Consider the following 13,787-nt stretch of genomic DNA (forward strand, 5'->3'; position numbering starts at 1 on the left):
CTCATTTCATCTTGGCATCTGCTTCCTCAGAGGTACTGTGGGCACAGTGCCGTGCACCCACTTCACAGCAGCCTTGTGTGTAGTGCAAAATAAAACAAAAAAGCAAACAGAACAAAACAAAGAAAACTACCCAGACAAAATCAGCTGGGGTCAAACACAATGTTCTGTTCAGCTTGAAACAAAAGATTTGTTTTCAGGTCATTTAACTCATTTTTTCCTTTCTTTCCCTTTAACAAAAAAGAAAAAGATAAAAAAAACCCAAAAAAACCCAACCAAAACCAAACCACAGAGATCCCTTGTAAGCCGAACACAGACAAAGTGTTTTTACTTTGGTGGAAATTTCATCCTCTTTTTCCTATACTGTTTGGCCAGTTCAAACTTGTATTAATGAGTTTCTTATCTACCTTACAGAATATTCACCTAGCTCAACTTGCAGAGCTTATATTCCATTAAGTACTGTACAAACATCAGATGAAAGACTCTAAAGTGGAAATTATTTTTGCTTTTGGGAAACAGGAAGGATAAATAGAAAACAAGTTGCCACTCTATCAATAGTTTTAATGAAGCCCCATGTCCAGCAAAGTACATAAGGTTGAGACTAAATGCTTCACTGGACCACTCTTATGTTATTTTAATGATGTGCTTACTGTGAAAACATTTTTTGAAACCCAGTTTAAATGGCGATGGGGAAGGTACGTAAACAGCAGTTCAGTCAGAAGTCACTGAAAGTAAAGCAAAGTTTCTCTAAAAAGGCAGGGAAACTTTCTATGTGCTGTCCTTTGTATTTGGATGCTCCTTTGGGTGACAAGTGTGCAACCCCATAATAACATCTGCAATGATTTTAGAGACAGAAGAGTCTCTTGCAGAGGGTGTAATGCCAGAGGGTTAATGTCCCAGTCCTTGCACATATTATTTGCTCCTAATGCCACAAACTAAAGATAACACTAGAAAGTAAGGTGAGATTTACATAATGCTGATCAATTTGAAATTTACAGTAAGCAGAACTGCTTTTTGATTGCATTTCACTGTGCAGCAGCAGCAAAGTCTTTAGTTATTCAGGTCAGCTCTCACACCAGCAATTGCACCTCTGCAAAGTGAGTTGGGGATACAATCACACTTCAAGCCAGAGAAGACGAAAACCCATTTATTTCGATACATTTAAAGCCATCTGAACACAGCTTCCCAAATGCAGCCAGAGACGAGAAAGCTTTTAAGGTTTGTTTGGCTTCTGCTTGAGAAAACTCAGCCTGGGGAGGGCAATGGCAAGGGATGGGAGGCAGAGGCTGAAAGTAAGCAGGCAGATCCCGGTGCAGGGGGGAGTGGGAAGCAAGAAGTGGGATAGCGAAGGATACTTCAGGTCAGGAATGGAATGTATTTAAAGATGTCCTCTTGCAGTTCAGCCCTACTGTAGCAGGCAGAACTGCTGGTTGGGGGCAAGGCTCTATAGGAAGGTGTTCCGTGAGCCCAAGGTTAGGATAGCAGAGGGTGCTGTAGGTCAGGCTCTCGGCACAGTCACAGAGCTTCAAGGAGAAAGGACTCTGCATTGCACTCGCTGGGGGAGGCAAGGTGTACTGCAGGCTCTGTGCAGAGGCAGCTTGCTTGTTTACTCAACTTTTGTACTGCCATTAGTCCAATGCTTGCTAAAGCTCTCCATTCCCAACAGCTTTTTTTTTTTTTTGCGCGCGTTTAAAAAACAGCCATACACTTGCAAATGTATGTATGTTGAGGAAATCCACACTTCAGATGCATAATTTAAGATGCAACCAGAAATAAACTCGGATTTTAGCAGTGCTTACAAATGGATTCGTACCCCAAGCCTTACCTCACACCTAAACATGAGCGAAGATAAGAGTTTGTGCATAAGCCACCATGCTGCTTAGTAAGCAAACATGAAAGAGAAAGCAAAGTGCTGTTTGAGGGAGGGAGAGTTATCTGAGAAATACACGACTAGGTGTACCTTAGATAATCACTTGCTTTAGGCTAAAAACTCCTCATCACGCTAATGTGGAGAGCCTTTTCACAGGTGAGTTTGCTGCAGATGCCAGCCCACTGAGCCAACTATCTAGTTGTAGTCTGAGCAAATCTGAAAGGCCAGTACCCACCACAGAAGCCAGTTAATTTGTTTCCATCACTGATGGAGGCAGCTTCTGTAAATAGGATTTGGCGCAGCAGCAAGCAAAGTGAATGGGAAAGCTCTGGTTGCCTTCAGGGGGCATGGGAAGAGGTAAAATGGCCATGGCAGTGTGCAGAAGTTTGGAAAGTTTTCAGCCCAAGAAATATCCCTCATAGGAGTACCCCACACCCCACATTACAAACCTGCAGTGTGCTGGGGCCAATGCCAACACCCTTACAAGCACAAAGAAGGCACATTCAGAATTGTGGAAGGGCCTCATCCCCACTGCAGGAGTGCTGCAGTAGGAGTCATTTGCAGAATGACACCCACCACCATTACCACCTTTGCAGGGAAAAAGTGAGAGACACTTACAAAAATTGCTTCAATTTCTGAGTGTCATGCCCATAATTAGCTAGGACCCCACACTAACTGTGTTATAAGGCACTTTGAAAGAAATGATGGGGAGGCATTTTTAGCCAGCCCCTCAAGTTTTAAGAAAATAATTGCTTAAGCCTCATAAAGAATAATAATTTCAATTGATGAATCATTTTGACTCATGTTAGGTTTCAAGTAATAGTTAATAGTGCCATGCAGTAAAGTAATTGTGGAATTAAGAATTCATTTGTCAGTCATGTATGTTCTTATTTGAATTAGATCAAGTTAAAATTATTATTTCTTTTTTAGAAGGATAATTTAAATGACAGTCAACATATTCATCATTTCACCAAGAGTACAGAAAACTCTCCTAGTATTAAAAGATTGTAATAAACACTGTCCCCCCCATACTCTTTCACACACACAAAATCCCTCCCCGAGTGTGTAAGGCTTTGTTCTCACAGCCCCGAAAACACTTGAGTAACCTTTCACACTGAACTTAGAGTGTCTTTCTCCAAGTGAAAATCACGCTTTTGAGGTCAGTCCGGACATGCCTAACACAGGATTTGAGACTGAAAAGAAAAACGTCCAAGATAATGAAAAATGTGCCTCTCTCTCCAGGGAGTTTCACAAAATTATTTTTATGGTCAGAAATAATTTACTGATGAGAAATGAGATGCCAGTTACAAGGAAATTCAACATTAGTCCCAATAATTTGTCCTGTGAATTGCTTACAAATCTCAAAGCACTTGATCAGCGATACGTTGCATAACACAGAGCAATGTGGTGCAGGAAACGCTGTGTCCATATTACAGATGAGGATGTGAGCTTAAGAGACCCTAACCACACTCCGAAGAACTCTCCAGTCTGCTCCCTTCTTCATCTCCTTCACAAAAAGACAATCCCTCTCCCAGTCTGAAGGGACAAAGGAGTGGGGAGCAGATTTTTACAGCCTGATAGAACATCACCTGCAGGCAGACAGGGAAACAAGACTCAACCAAAGGTGATCAAAAAAGCAAAAGGGAACACAAGAGCAAAACCAAACAGGGCCTGTCATTTGGGTTTTTCAAGTGAAATGTTAATCAGGACCTAATGAAGGTTCTTTAAAGCGGCTAATGTTTTACTATGGCATGAGAGTTAGGATATGGCTGAACAAACCATTCAGTCAATACTCCTTTCATGCGGTGGGGAAGGAAATGCTGATGTATTTTCAGGCAATGATGAGGTCAGATCTTTCAGAGTCTGACCTGGCAGCCAAGAAAAATGGAAAGCAAGGATCCCACCAAGACATGGGATCAGCCTGGTCAGTCTTCTTGTAAGAGTAGAGGGCTGGAAGGGAAAAAAAAGCTATTAAAAAAAAAAGAGGGAAAGGGCTCAAGATTGATGAGGTGGGCAGTAGCTCATATTTACATATCTGGGGCCTCCCTGACAGCAGAAAAAATAAGTTAACCCGAAAAATAGAAATCTAATCTACATTCACTTCCCAACTTGTCAAAAGCCCTCAGTGTAAAGCAGCCACACTTGGCTGCACAGAGGTGTTCCACAGAGGGACCCCAACCAATAAATCTGTTTGATTTCCTGTTATGAGAAGCAGACAAAGAGATATGGCTAGGGATGGGCAGAGCTGTCTGCATAAGGGAAGAGCCTGTGCTTTCACCCCAAACTCAAACCCACCCTCTCTGAGGTTAGGAAAAGTTCAGTTCACTTTGGGGATTTTTTAGCATTATTTCTCATTTTTGCATGTTCCCGTGGGAGCTGGAAGTAGATGGGACAAAAGCATTTCTTTCCTGCTGGCAACAAGGAGCCCTGAAAGTGTCACACAAAAGTTTGGTCCTGAGAGATTACCAGTCCAAGGGTGTGATCTTGCAACCCCTCCAGATGTGAATAATGCAGTGACATTTTTAATGGTTTTGCTGTTGGTGAGAATTTCTTGGCATTACTCTGCGAAAGTGTTTTCTCCCCACCACTTCTTCCTTGCTTTCTTCACCCCTTCATCCAGCGCACATTACACATAAACAGAAAAGGAAACCAAAGTTTTCAGATCAAAAAGACTTTTCTCCCAAAACCCTGGGGAGAACCTGCACAATGGTAACAATATTGCAGAACAGCAGCTGTTCGATAAGGTTCCTCTCAGGAGGTGACATCAGAAGTCAAATGCTATTTTGCCCACAGTACATAGACTAACAGCCTGATCCTGCAGTCCCTGACCAATAGACGTTTCATGGCATAATTTTTCCAGAAGTATAGCAGGTCCACAACAACATTTGAAAGCAATTAGGATGAATGTGGTAGCATTTCAGTGTATTTCTGAAACACTACAACTAATACCCATGTTTCTGCAAATGTATACTTTCAGTACTGCTGGTAAGTTGTCTACAACTTCAGTAGCCTTACTAAATCATCACTTCGTGATCACAGCAAAAAGTTCCAAAACCTTTGATGGAAACAGGAACATGACCGCGGCTGTAAATTTGCTCTTTTGCATTTATTTTTTTGTTGTGTGTTTTGTTTTTTTTTTTCTTTAGAGAGACCCAAAATCTATGAGAAGGAAACTGATTTTGATAAGATTGAGCGGGTGGAATTACGAAGCAAACACAAAATCCAGTGCACCGTAAGCGGGAATCCTGACCCGAAGATCGAGTGGAAGTGGCAGCCCTGCAGCCTCACAGACATGCTGTAAGTGGACATTCCTATGGATGAACGTGTTGCAAAATAGTTTGGTAGTTTCAAGTCATTTTTTTATTTCTAATACATCTTATTTATCTTAGTAAAAAATCACAAGCAGTGATTCCCACCTAAAGATCTCAAGGGTTATGAACTCAGCAGACAACTAGTTGTGTATGACCTTTTTGGAGTTACAAGCACCTTCTGTATTATCAGATTTGTGTCAAATAAGTTTAAAGTGACTAAAGATCAGGCTTGAATATTCTTTAACTTGACCAGCAATGTCCCTCTGATTTACGAAGACCTTTTCTTACACCTCTTGGATGCAGCCTACATGGTTGACAAAGGAAAAACAGATAGGTGCCTTCTGTGTAGAGGTAACACACTTTTTCCCCCTGTAAGAGCTATTGTCTGACAAACCTGCTAAAGGCTTGGCTTCATTTAGTTGCCAGATGGAATTTATGGCACTTCCTAAGGGCTGTCTTCACTAGTGCACACTGAGCATGGGCTCTTGTGGCAGCGTCTGTGCTGTAGAAGCTGGAAAAGGTAGCCAAGCCTTCACGCCTTACTGAGGGCCCTACTTTGCTAAAGTCTGGAGGCAGCCTGAGGTGTAAAGACGCAGAAGCAAGTCACTGGGTCAAAACTGTCAGAGGGGAATGAGGCAAGTTCAAACACAAGATGCCTTTCAAGATTCGCCTTATACAAGTAGACATGTTCTTTGCTCCTGCTGTTACATGAGCAGAGTGATCTATAGAGGTCGGTCTCGGCTGAGGTCCAAATGCTTCCCCTGGTAGCCCCAGGGGACATATAGGAGCCATGTATAACAATTCCGACTGCACTTCAACTCTTCCCTGCAATGAGAGGGCTGAAGTCAGGTTCTCCATCCCTAAAAAAATGAGGACAGGTCTAGGAAGCAAGAGAGAAAATTGCTGCATCGTTCCTTATTTTCTCACTGTTACAAATTTTTCTGAATGCTATGAATGGCAAGTCATGAGACAGGGAAAAATCACAAAGAGAAGCTCCTTTCCCAGGTTCTCTGCTGCAGCAGTTGCAGTGCTGTTGGGTGATCTAGTCTCGGGTTGGGTCTAAAAAGTGACCTTGTGTCCCTCCACAAGTAAAGTGGCCCGTTACTGCATTTAGGTAGTTACACTGCTCCTGCAGGAATAAAATGGCAGAGATTTGTAGGCTTAGGTAGGGCTGTTGGCATCGCAGATCAGCAGAAGGCACGCAAGCTGCTGCTTCAGAGGTGTTCAACAAGAGCAGAATGGAAACACCATAAGGAAACAGGTTATCCATTCTGCAGGCAAGCCACAGAGATGACCTGAAATCTTTTCCAGACCTTTCTGTCTAGGGAGAGAGAATTGGTCATGAATGCCGAATTAAGCCAGATTCAAACCAGTGAGCTGGTGGCAAAAGACCTCATATAACCCTTGTTCCAGCTCTCTGACTCTCTGATCTTATCAATTTAAATACAATTGCAGAGTGGCGTCTACCTCTTCTGGCCTCCGGGGCAGCCTTATCTTTTTCCAGCAGAAGCTGTAGGAGGATTCCTGTGGGAAATGACACAGACCCCATTTCCTTCTGTTGTCTCACTTCCTCTCTCTCTCTCTTTCTCTCCCCCCTCCTCACTAGTGCACTTTGAATCCCAAAACACTATCATTGTTCCTTATAGCTGTGATGTGATTTGCTTCCTTTGAGCTTTTTCCCTTCATCCTCAAGGCAGAACTGTGCCTTGCAGGAAGTCACTCAAGACATCTTCTAATTAGGCTCTTTAGAGAGCTGTAAACCCTCCCTTGACCCAGGGTGTTACCATGCATCTTGTGTGGATTTGGCAAAGGCACGGCTGATATATGGATTAGGTTTCTGCATCATCGGCCCTTGGTCATCACCTATAGAAGTCCATATTAATTTTACCTCTTATAACCCTAATCTGCTAGGGAGGGCTCAGAGGCCGCTGGGACCACCCATGGGAAGCGCAGTGCCTCTGCTGAGGTAGAGGAGGCAATAAGGACACTTTCCTGTCATGCATTGTGATAACTTGTGCAAGCTGTGCAATTGCAGCTAGTGGTGGAACTGAACTGACTTTAACTTGCCGTCACGGAGTCACCATTCGTGACACTCAGCCATGCTGGACTGGAGCTGAACTGGCAACTTTAAAATTAAAGACTTCCTCAAGTTGCACAGCTGGCAGTCCTTCAGCCAGGATGCCTGGAGCTCCAGTCTTGCTGAAGCCTTTGCGCTCCTAATCATGAGAAGGCCTGGGTCTCTGCTCGTTTATTCCAAGGATTGTAGTTAAAAAAGATAGAAAAGCCTTTTGCCTTGGATGGTGCGGATATAGCTTTCTGCATTATGTGCTACATACACTGGTCTTTGCCCATAATTCAAAAATGAAGATTGATAACTGAGAGAGGTATGGTTATCTTCTGGGGAATACGCAATATTAAAGGAGCCTTCTGCTATCGTTATCCCAGTATTTATCCATTCTACTCCCTCAGCCTGCATTTCATGTCAGAAAGCTGGGCAGATAGACAGACTGCTCAGCAACATTCACCTCCCCACAGTTTTGAATGACTGGCATTTTGAATTTTGAAATGCACTGCAAGTGCTAAAAGAGCACTTAAAAAGCCACAGCTGCACTGATTTGGGGTATAACTCATATAAGCCAGATTCAACTCACATGATTTAATTAGTTGTCCAGTATTTTCTATTTACAATCTTCAGGAAGTTTGGGTGGTTTCCTTGCTGATCATATACCGATCTTTGTCTACCTCTGTTAAGGTGCTTTGTAAATAATTTTGAAATCTTGCAATGAAGGAATACAGTAGTTTCATGAAGAGGTAATGATCTCCAGCAGCAATAGCTTTTAGGAGTTTTTAAGACCTAAGACTATTGTCTAAGAATTACATTCTCTCTCTTTAATAATGCCTCCCTGGGTTATCTGCAGTGAGTCGGGTTCTTGAACACCACCTTTGCTTTTCTACCTCCAGATGCAACCCTGATGGGCAAAAAATTGTGGTTCACGAGAACATGTTAATAGGCAACAAGATCAGAAGCATTGAAAACATAACCATGAAGCATGGGGATAAAAGAAAGGTATGTGTCTGATGAAAATCTGAGCAATGATGTCATGGAATAGCAGTGGGCTTTACGGAGGGGATGCTGCGCTCACACAGAGCTCTCTCCCCACAGTTCCCAAGCTACTGTGGGTTGCATGCTTTAAATTCCACAGCCCTGGGATCATTTTCAGATCTCTTCTGTTTATAAATGCCGGGATTCTGGCAATGATGTCACATACCCCGTTTAAAACTCTCCAAAGACTTTTAGGTCAAAAACCTCTCTGTCTCCCTCAGTCTTGAGAAAGTGTAAGACTGGTTCAGTGCAAGAGGGGTCCTGTGAAGTGCACACAACTGATAAGGACTCTGAGTTCATTAGAATGCTTAGCACTTAGAGGGCACTTTGTACTGCCCAACCTTGCCTACTCTCCCAGTAGCAGGAGTTAAACAGCTGTGTAATTTAAGAGGCCTACGGTGGCCAGAGATAGCTGGCCTAATTTTCAGAGTGTGTAAGTGCCTGCAGTACCTGCCTGTTTCGGCTGGAGTTGTCAACATTTCTTTACCCATTTGGGTTGCCAACCATGTTACTGAGCCAATGATGTGGGAAGATCTCCTTCCTTCTACACTTCCCTGCCAGCTTCCCCTTCCAAACAGCACTGGGAGCACACTTTCGGCATGAACTGCAAAGATCCCAGCCATGAATTATCTGTCAAATGCCTCCCGCCTACCTGTGGTGATATCGAGTGATACTGTTTATCCACGTCCACGCTAATCCTTGAGAAAGTGCTGCAACTGTTCTGCCATAGACTCACAGACTTCTGGCTATGCCTTGGAGAAGATACTGTGGTCTGGCTCAGACAGTTGTTTTACCCCTCTTGGACTTACAGAGGTCTGTGGCTTTAGGAGTGGTTTTGCAGCTACAGGTTTCGAGGTGGGTGCTCCAGATAGTTTAGTGCCTAACCCTGCAAGGTGCTGAATGCTGCAGTTTATCTCCTGGTGTACCTTTAAGCATATGATAATTCTTGGGCTACTCCCATGCTTAAAGTTAAGCACAAGGCTAAAGTGCTCTTCTGGATTGGATCCAGACTAAATCAGCATCTGGCAGGATCAGTGCCTTAGCCATCTGCTCTTTCTCATGGAGACTTTCCAGCTCTAAACATAACCTAAAGCAGAGCTCTGAAAACATGGAGGTTGGGCTGGGAAGGAGAAAATCAGTGTTCACATTTCATTCCTGAGTTTTCCCCTTGCTGGATTATATTTATAAATTGGAATTGTTTAGATGGGATAGTGCCTCTTACGCTCTGTTTTTAATGTATTCTCTAATAATTTTAGGCCTTAGGTAAAAGCAACTACTTACAAAGTGCTAATTATTTGTGAAAAATGGAGGTTGGTGACATGTGCCTACAAAGTTTCTTTCTTTTCTTAGACTTTCTGGTTGCTGCATGGATTGACAAGAGTTTTGCAGCTCTCATGGCTACTGTTTCTCTCCATATACACAGTCTGTCTAAATATACGATCTAGTTATGTTAGTCCCCATATAAAAGTAAAGAGTTTCACAATTGCTGTGACTCAAAAAATATCTGTTGGTTGCTGAATTGTCCCACATGCTGGCATAGCGAGACACCTCAACAACACAAAATTAGGAACATTTTTCTTTGGTTTATGCATATATACACCACTCCCAGTTCTTCTTTTACCAACTTTGCTGAGGCAAATATGCACCTGGGTGAAATTTTAGTGTGCTAGTGGACTTAAGATGGGATTTGTTTGCAGTCTCTGAATGAGGTGTTTTAGGAGTACCACAGATTTCCCGGAGCCAGTGGGACACTCCAAACACATCCTCAGTCTATGCTGGTGCATGATTAGGGACTTCCCAGCTTTCCCTTATCACCTAATTTCCCTAGAAAGAAAAGGTGCAGCAATCTCCAGGTATAGCAATCAGAGGGAAAGTAGTGCTCCCCTCCCACAGAGAACACCAAGCACATACCCACAGATCAGTTCTGACATCACCACGTGCCTGAGTTTCCTGCCTGTAAAACCTGGTGCGCACTACGGTGCTAGGAGAAGGGAGGTGCAACTGCTTAGTGGAAATGAGGACCATGAGGGAACCTCAGCACAAGGACCCCACGCACTCCTCAAAAGGACTGCTCTTGTTACCTAAGAGCTTTGCTGCTGCTTACACCTTGAGTACCACAAACAGCCCCTCGCTCTGCCCTGCGCAGCCATCTCTGCTCTTTCTGTAGACTCCAGGCATCCTGAAGTGCTCATTTTTTAAGACATGTTCAAAAGCTCAGCCTACAACCCTTTAAGCTTTTACATCTTTCATTATTAAAGTTTCATAAAAATACTTCTTTACAAGTTACATAATTTTCAATTTATAGTATATTCATTATTTTCATCTCCTGCTGATCCACTGACTGAAAATGCATTCTGAGGTGTTTCCTAATAATTTTTATGTCCTGATTAAGATTTATTCAAATTAATAAAACTACATTTTATGAATCTCAGGTTTCAGCACTTTGTCTCCTGCTTACATTAGCAGACAATTCCTCTCTTTCCCCCTTTCTGAAGTCCAAGGCTATCTGTGTTAAGTGGAGTCTTTAGATAATAGAATATAATTCAAAAAAAGACACTGATGAAAACTCATAGCCTTCAGACTTTTCCTTGTGTTTTATCAGTCGGTACTCCCACCAGAAATGGAATAGACAGGAAACAGCCCAATCCATTCCCACCATGTCCTAGCAAGTAATTCATCTGCATAGACTAGCCAGATGAAATAATAAAGATATTGGAGTCTGACTGAGCGCGGCTTTTATTGACTGTGTTATGAAGCTGGGATTAGCTGAGATTGGTTATTTTTCCTGTGTGATTTGAGCCTGTCCAATGATAGCTGAAGTCTCAGAGCAGAAGGTGGAATTTACCTCGTGTCTAAGATTTCTCAGCATCTCTAGAGTTCACTCTCAAGCACTATGTGCTGGTTCAGTAACATGAAAAAATGCATTTTAGAGCTGCTAAGAATATGGGAGCAAACCCCCAGAAATTACCAGATCCAGAATCTTGCTTGAAAGCTAGCTTGCAGGGCTGCAAGCAAGGATTTTTCCAGATGACCACTGATGCTTGATGTGATCTTTCATCACATCAGGATCTTTAGACATCTATTTGACTAAAGTGGCATGTAAAATTGAGATCTCTTGTCATCTTCGTCATAACGATTATTCCATTATTATTCCACAGATAGAGAAGTTAATTTCACCCCCTCCTGTCTTCTAAAGAATAAGTCTCATTCCTAAAGGAAAGCATGTGGTTATCATTAACATTATGATGTACTTCACTGAAGTTTTCGTCAAATAGTGGTTGATGCAATTGCATCATGCTAGTTTAATTCTTCCAGTGGTTTTGAGTCAATATTGAACTTTTCACTTTGTGATTTAAACTAATGTGTAGCTAACTCTGACGACTGCTTTTTAACACCAGGTGAAATACCTGTGATTGCATGAATTGCCTGAATTTTCTCTTGAAGTTGCAAGGAACTAGGCTGTTTTATTTTCTTTCCTGTTAGTATACTGAACATGCTGGTCTCAGCTTGGGAGCACAGGACATAGCAGAAAAGAATAGCAAGACCCATACATAATTCAGTCCTCACTGGGGGTTTCTTTTCATCTCTTTTCTCCCTTTCATGTACATATGAGAGTGGCCTGGCCATGTGGATGTTTCCACAGTGAAACTCACACATCTCTTTTGCTGGTGAAATTCATAACCACTCAATTACATTGACAAAAAAAATGCCAGGTTAAAACATCCTGAAGGAACAAAAAGACTACATTAGAGTAGTGGGATGCGTTTGGTGAAAAGTATGTGAGCAACTCAGTAGGGCTGTTTAAATCTGTCGCCCTGGGGTGGGTGCCCATTTAGGTGAGCTCCCACAAGCCTTGTCACATTAGTCTCTGGCAGGGGAAGGTGAACAGTCACGCGACTGGGTTTTTGAACAAAGCATCCACTCTCTGGGATGCTAGTCCAGATGATTCAGGCACTACCCAGGTCTTCTTGAGAGAGCTGGCTAGCAGCAGGGACATAAGAAAAGGCCCTCTGTCTTCCCTGCCCTCTTAAATTCATTAGCTGAAATCACTGGGTGTAAGGAAGAAGCATGGGGGTGGCAGTTGCTCATGACTAGCCAGCACCTACCCACCTGCCCTAGGGCCAGAGAGAGATCAGTCCAGCTCTACTAGAAATGTATCCCAGTTCCTCCAGAGACACCTCAAACCTCCGGTTTCCTCCAGTTTCCTGCCCTGTCCAGCGCCTTTCCTGATCACACGGTACCACCGTCAGCTCTGCCATACTCTGTGAGGAAGGCAACGGTTGTTCTCACTTTACAGGGAGAGGAACACCCACTGCCAGAGATGAGAGCAAACCCTAGAAGTTTTCAGTCAACTCACAGACTTCTCTTATCACTTGTCCTCAGCCCATCCTTTCGCATGATTTGAATGAATGAACTAAGATCATGGATCAGAATTGTCAGGCTATAAAAATAAGTGCTATTCTGTGCCATTCAAGCAGATGGATTGGGAGCTAGCTGAATATTTTCTTTGTGGGGTCTTTGGTGAAGCTTCTATAATTTCATCTCCCTCTAGCCACCTCCACCCCAGCTCTGCCAGTTAACAGCTGAGAAGTTTTCCACCCACTTTTTCTACTCCTCATCCTCACCCACATACAGCTAACGAAGTGAAAGAGAGAAGAATTGTTAACTAAAGCCGTTCGAGGGAGGGATTAGACAAAGGAAAAAGAAAGCAAGGAATAACAAGATATATTAATTCATGCTGGCTCCAGCTTAAAAAAAAGGTCTTGCTGCTCTGTCCTTACTACAAGTTGTCTTAAAACACTCATGGTATATGGCTGTGGAATGTTATTTGGCTGCTTCTAAAATAGCTTGTTTTTATCAGTTCGGGAACATTACAGTGCAAGACATATGGACTTTATTGAACTATTCCATTATGAGTTTTCCCAGCAGCAACGTCTATTTACTTGTCATAGCTGTTCTTCAGAGATCGGTCATTTTATTTCTTTTCTTACTGAGTTTTAAACTTAGTTTATTCTTTTACAGTAATTATTTATTAGCTAATAATCCCTTCTTTGGGCTCGCAGTATTGGGTGGCCTTTAGGTTAAGTAATAGGAAATGGAGCCTTTTACTTCTAAATTCAACACAGGCAATCTAAACTGGTCCGAAGGATGTTTAGTGTTTGGTATGTAGTGAACTCACAGGATCTCAGTCCAGCTCCCACTAGGAAGATGTCTAGACATTACATGCCAATAATTTGTTATTAATTATCAATGGTTCCAGCGCAGTCTGCACAGAAGCTAAGGACTGAACAGCCACGTAGTTTGTGCTACCACTTGTGGCTGAAGTACCTTGGCAAGGGTTAACGTGTCATTTAGCATGAACTGCTCTTGACTAGGACATGGGAGGGAAGGTAAACTAAAAAGTGCAAACTTCCAGGCTGGAAATAGTTCATGAATAGTAATTTCACTGAAGAGATACAATGTTTCGAGGCAATTGCAGATTTCACATAGGCATCGTTATTTAGGC

General features: G+C 42.7%; 1 protein-coding gene across 2 annotated transcripts in view; it reads left to right on the top strand.

Annotated features, from left to right (window-relative positions):
- Nucleotides 1–13,787, top strand: part of LOC126050133 (vascular endothelial growth factor receptor kdr-like) — a 140,351-nt gene that overhangs the window by 72,651 nt on the left and 53,913 nt on the right. For both annotated transcript variants that reach the window (XM_049827624.1, XM_049827625.1), the window contains exons 10-11: nt 5,014–5,164; nt 8,140–8,245. In XM_049827624.1, coding sequence (XP_049683581.1) covers nt 5,014–5,164; nt 8,140–8,245 — 257 coding nt within the window. The remainder of the gene's footprint in view (nt 1–5,013; nt 5,165–8,139; nt 8,246–13,787) is intronic.

This window comes from Accipiter gentilis, chromosome 24, assembly GCF_929443795.1.
Source record: "Accipiter gentilis chromosome 24, bAccGen1.1, whole genome shotgun sequence".
NCBI classification, from domain to species: Eukaryota; Metazoa; Chordata; class Aves; order Accipitriformes; family Accipitridae; genus Astur; species Astur gentilis.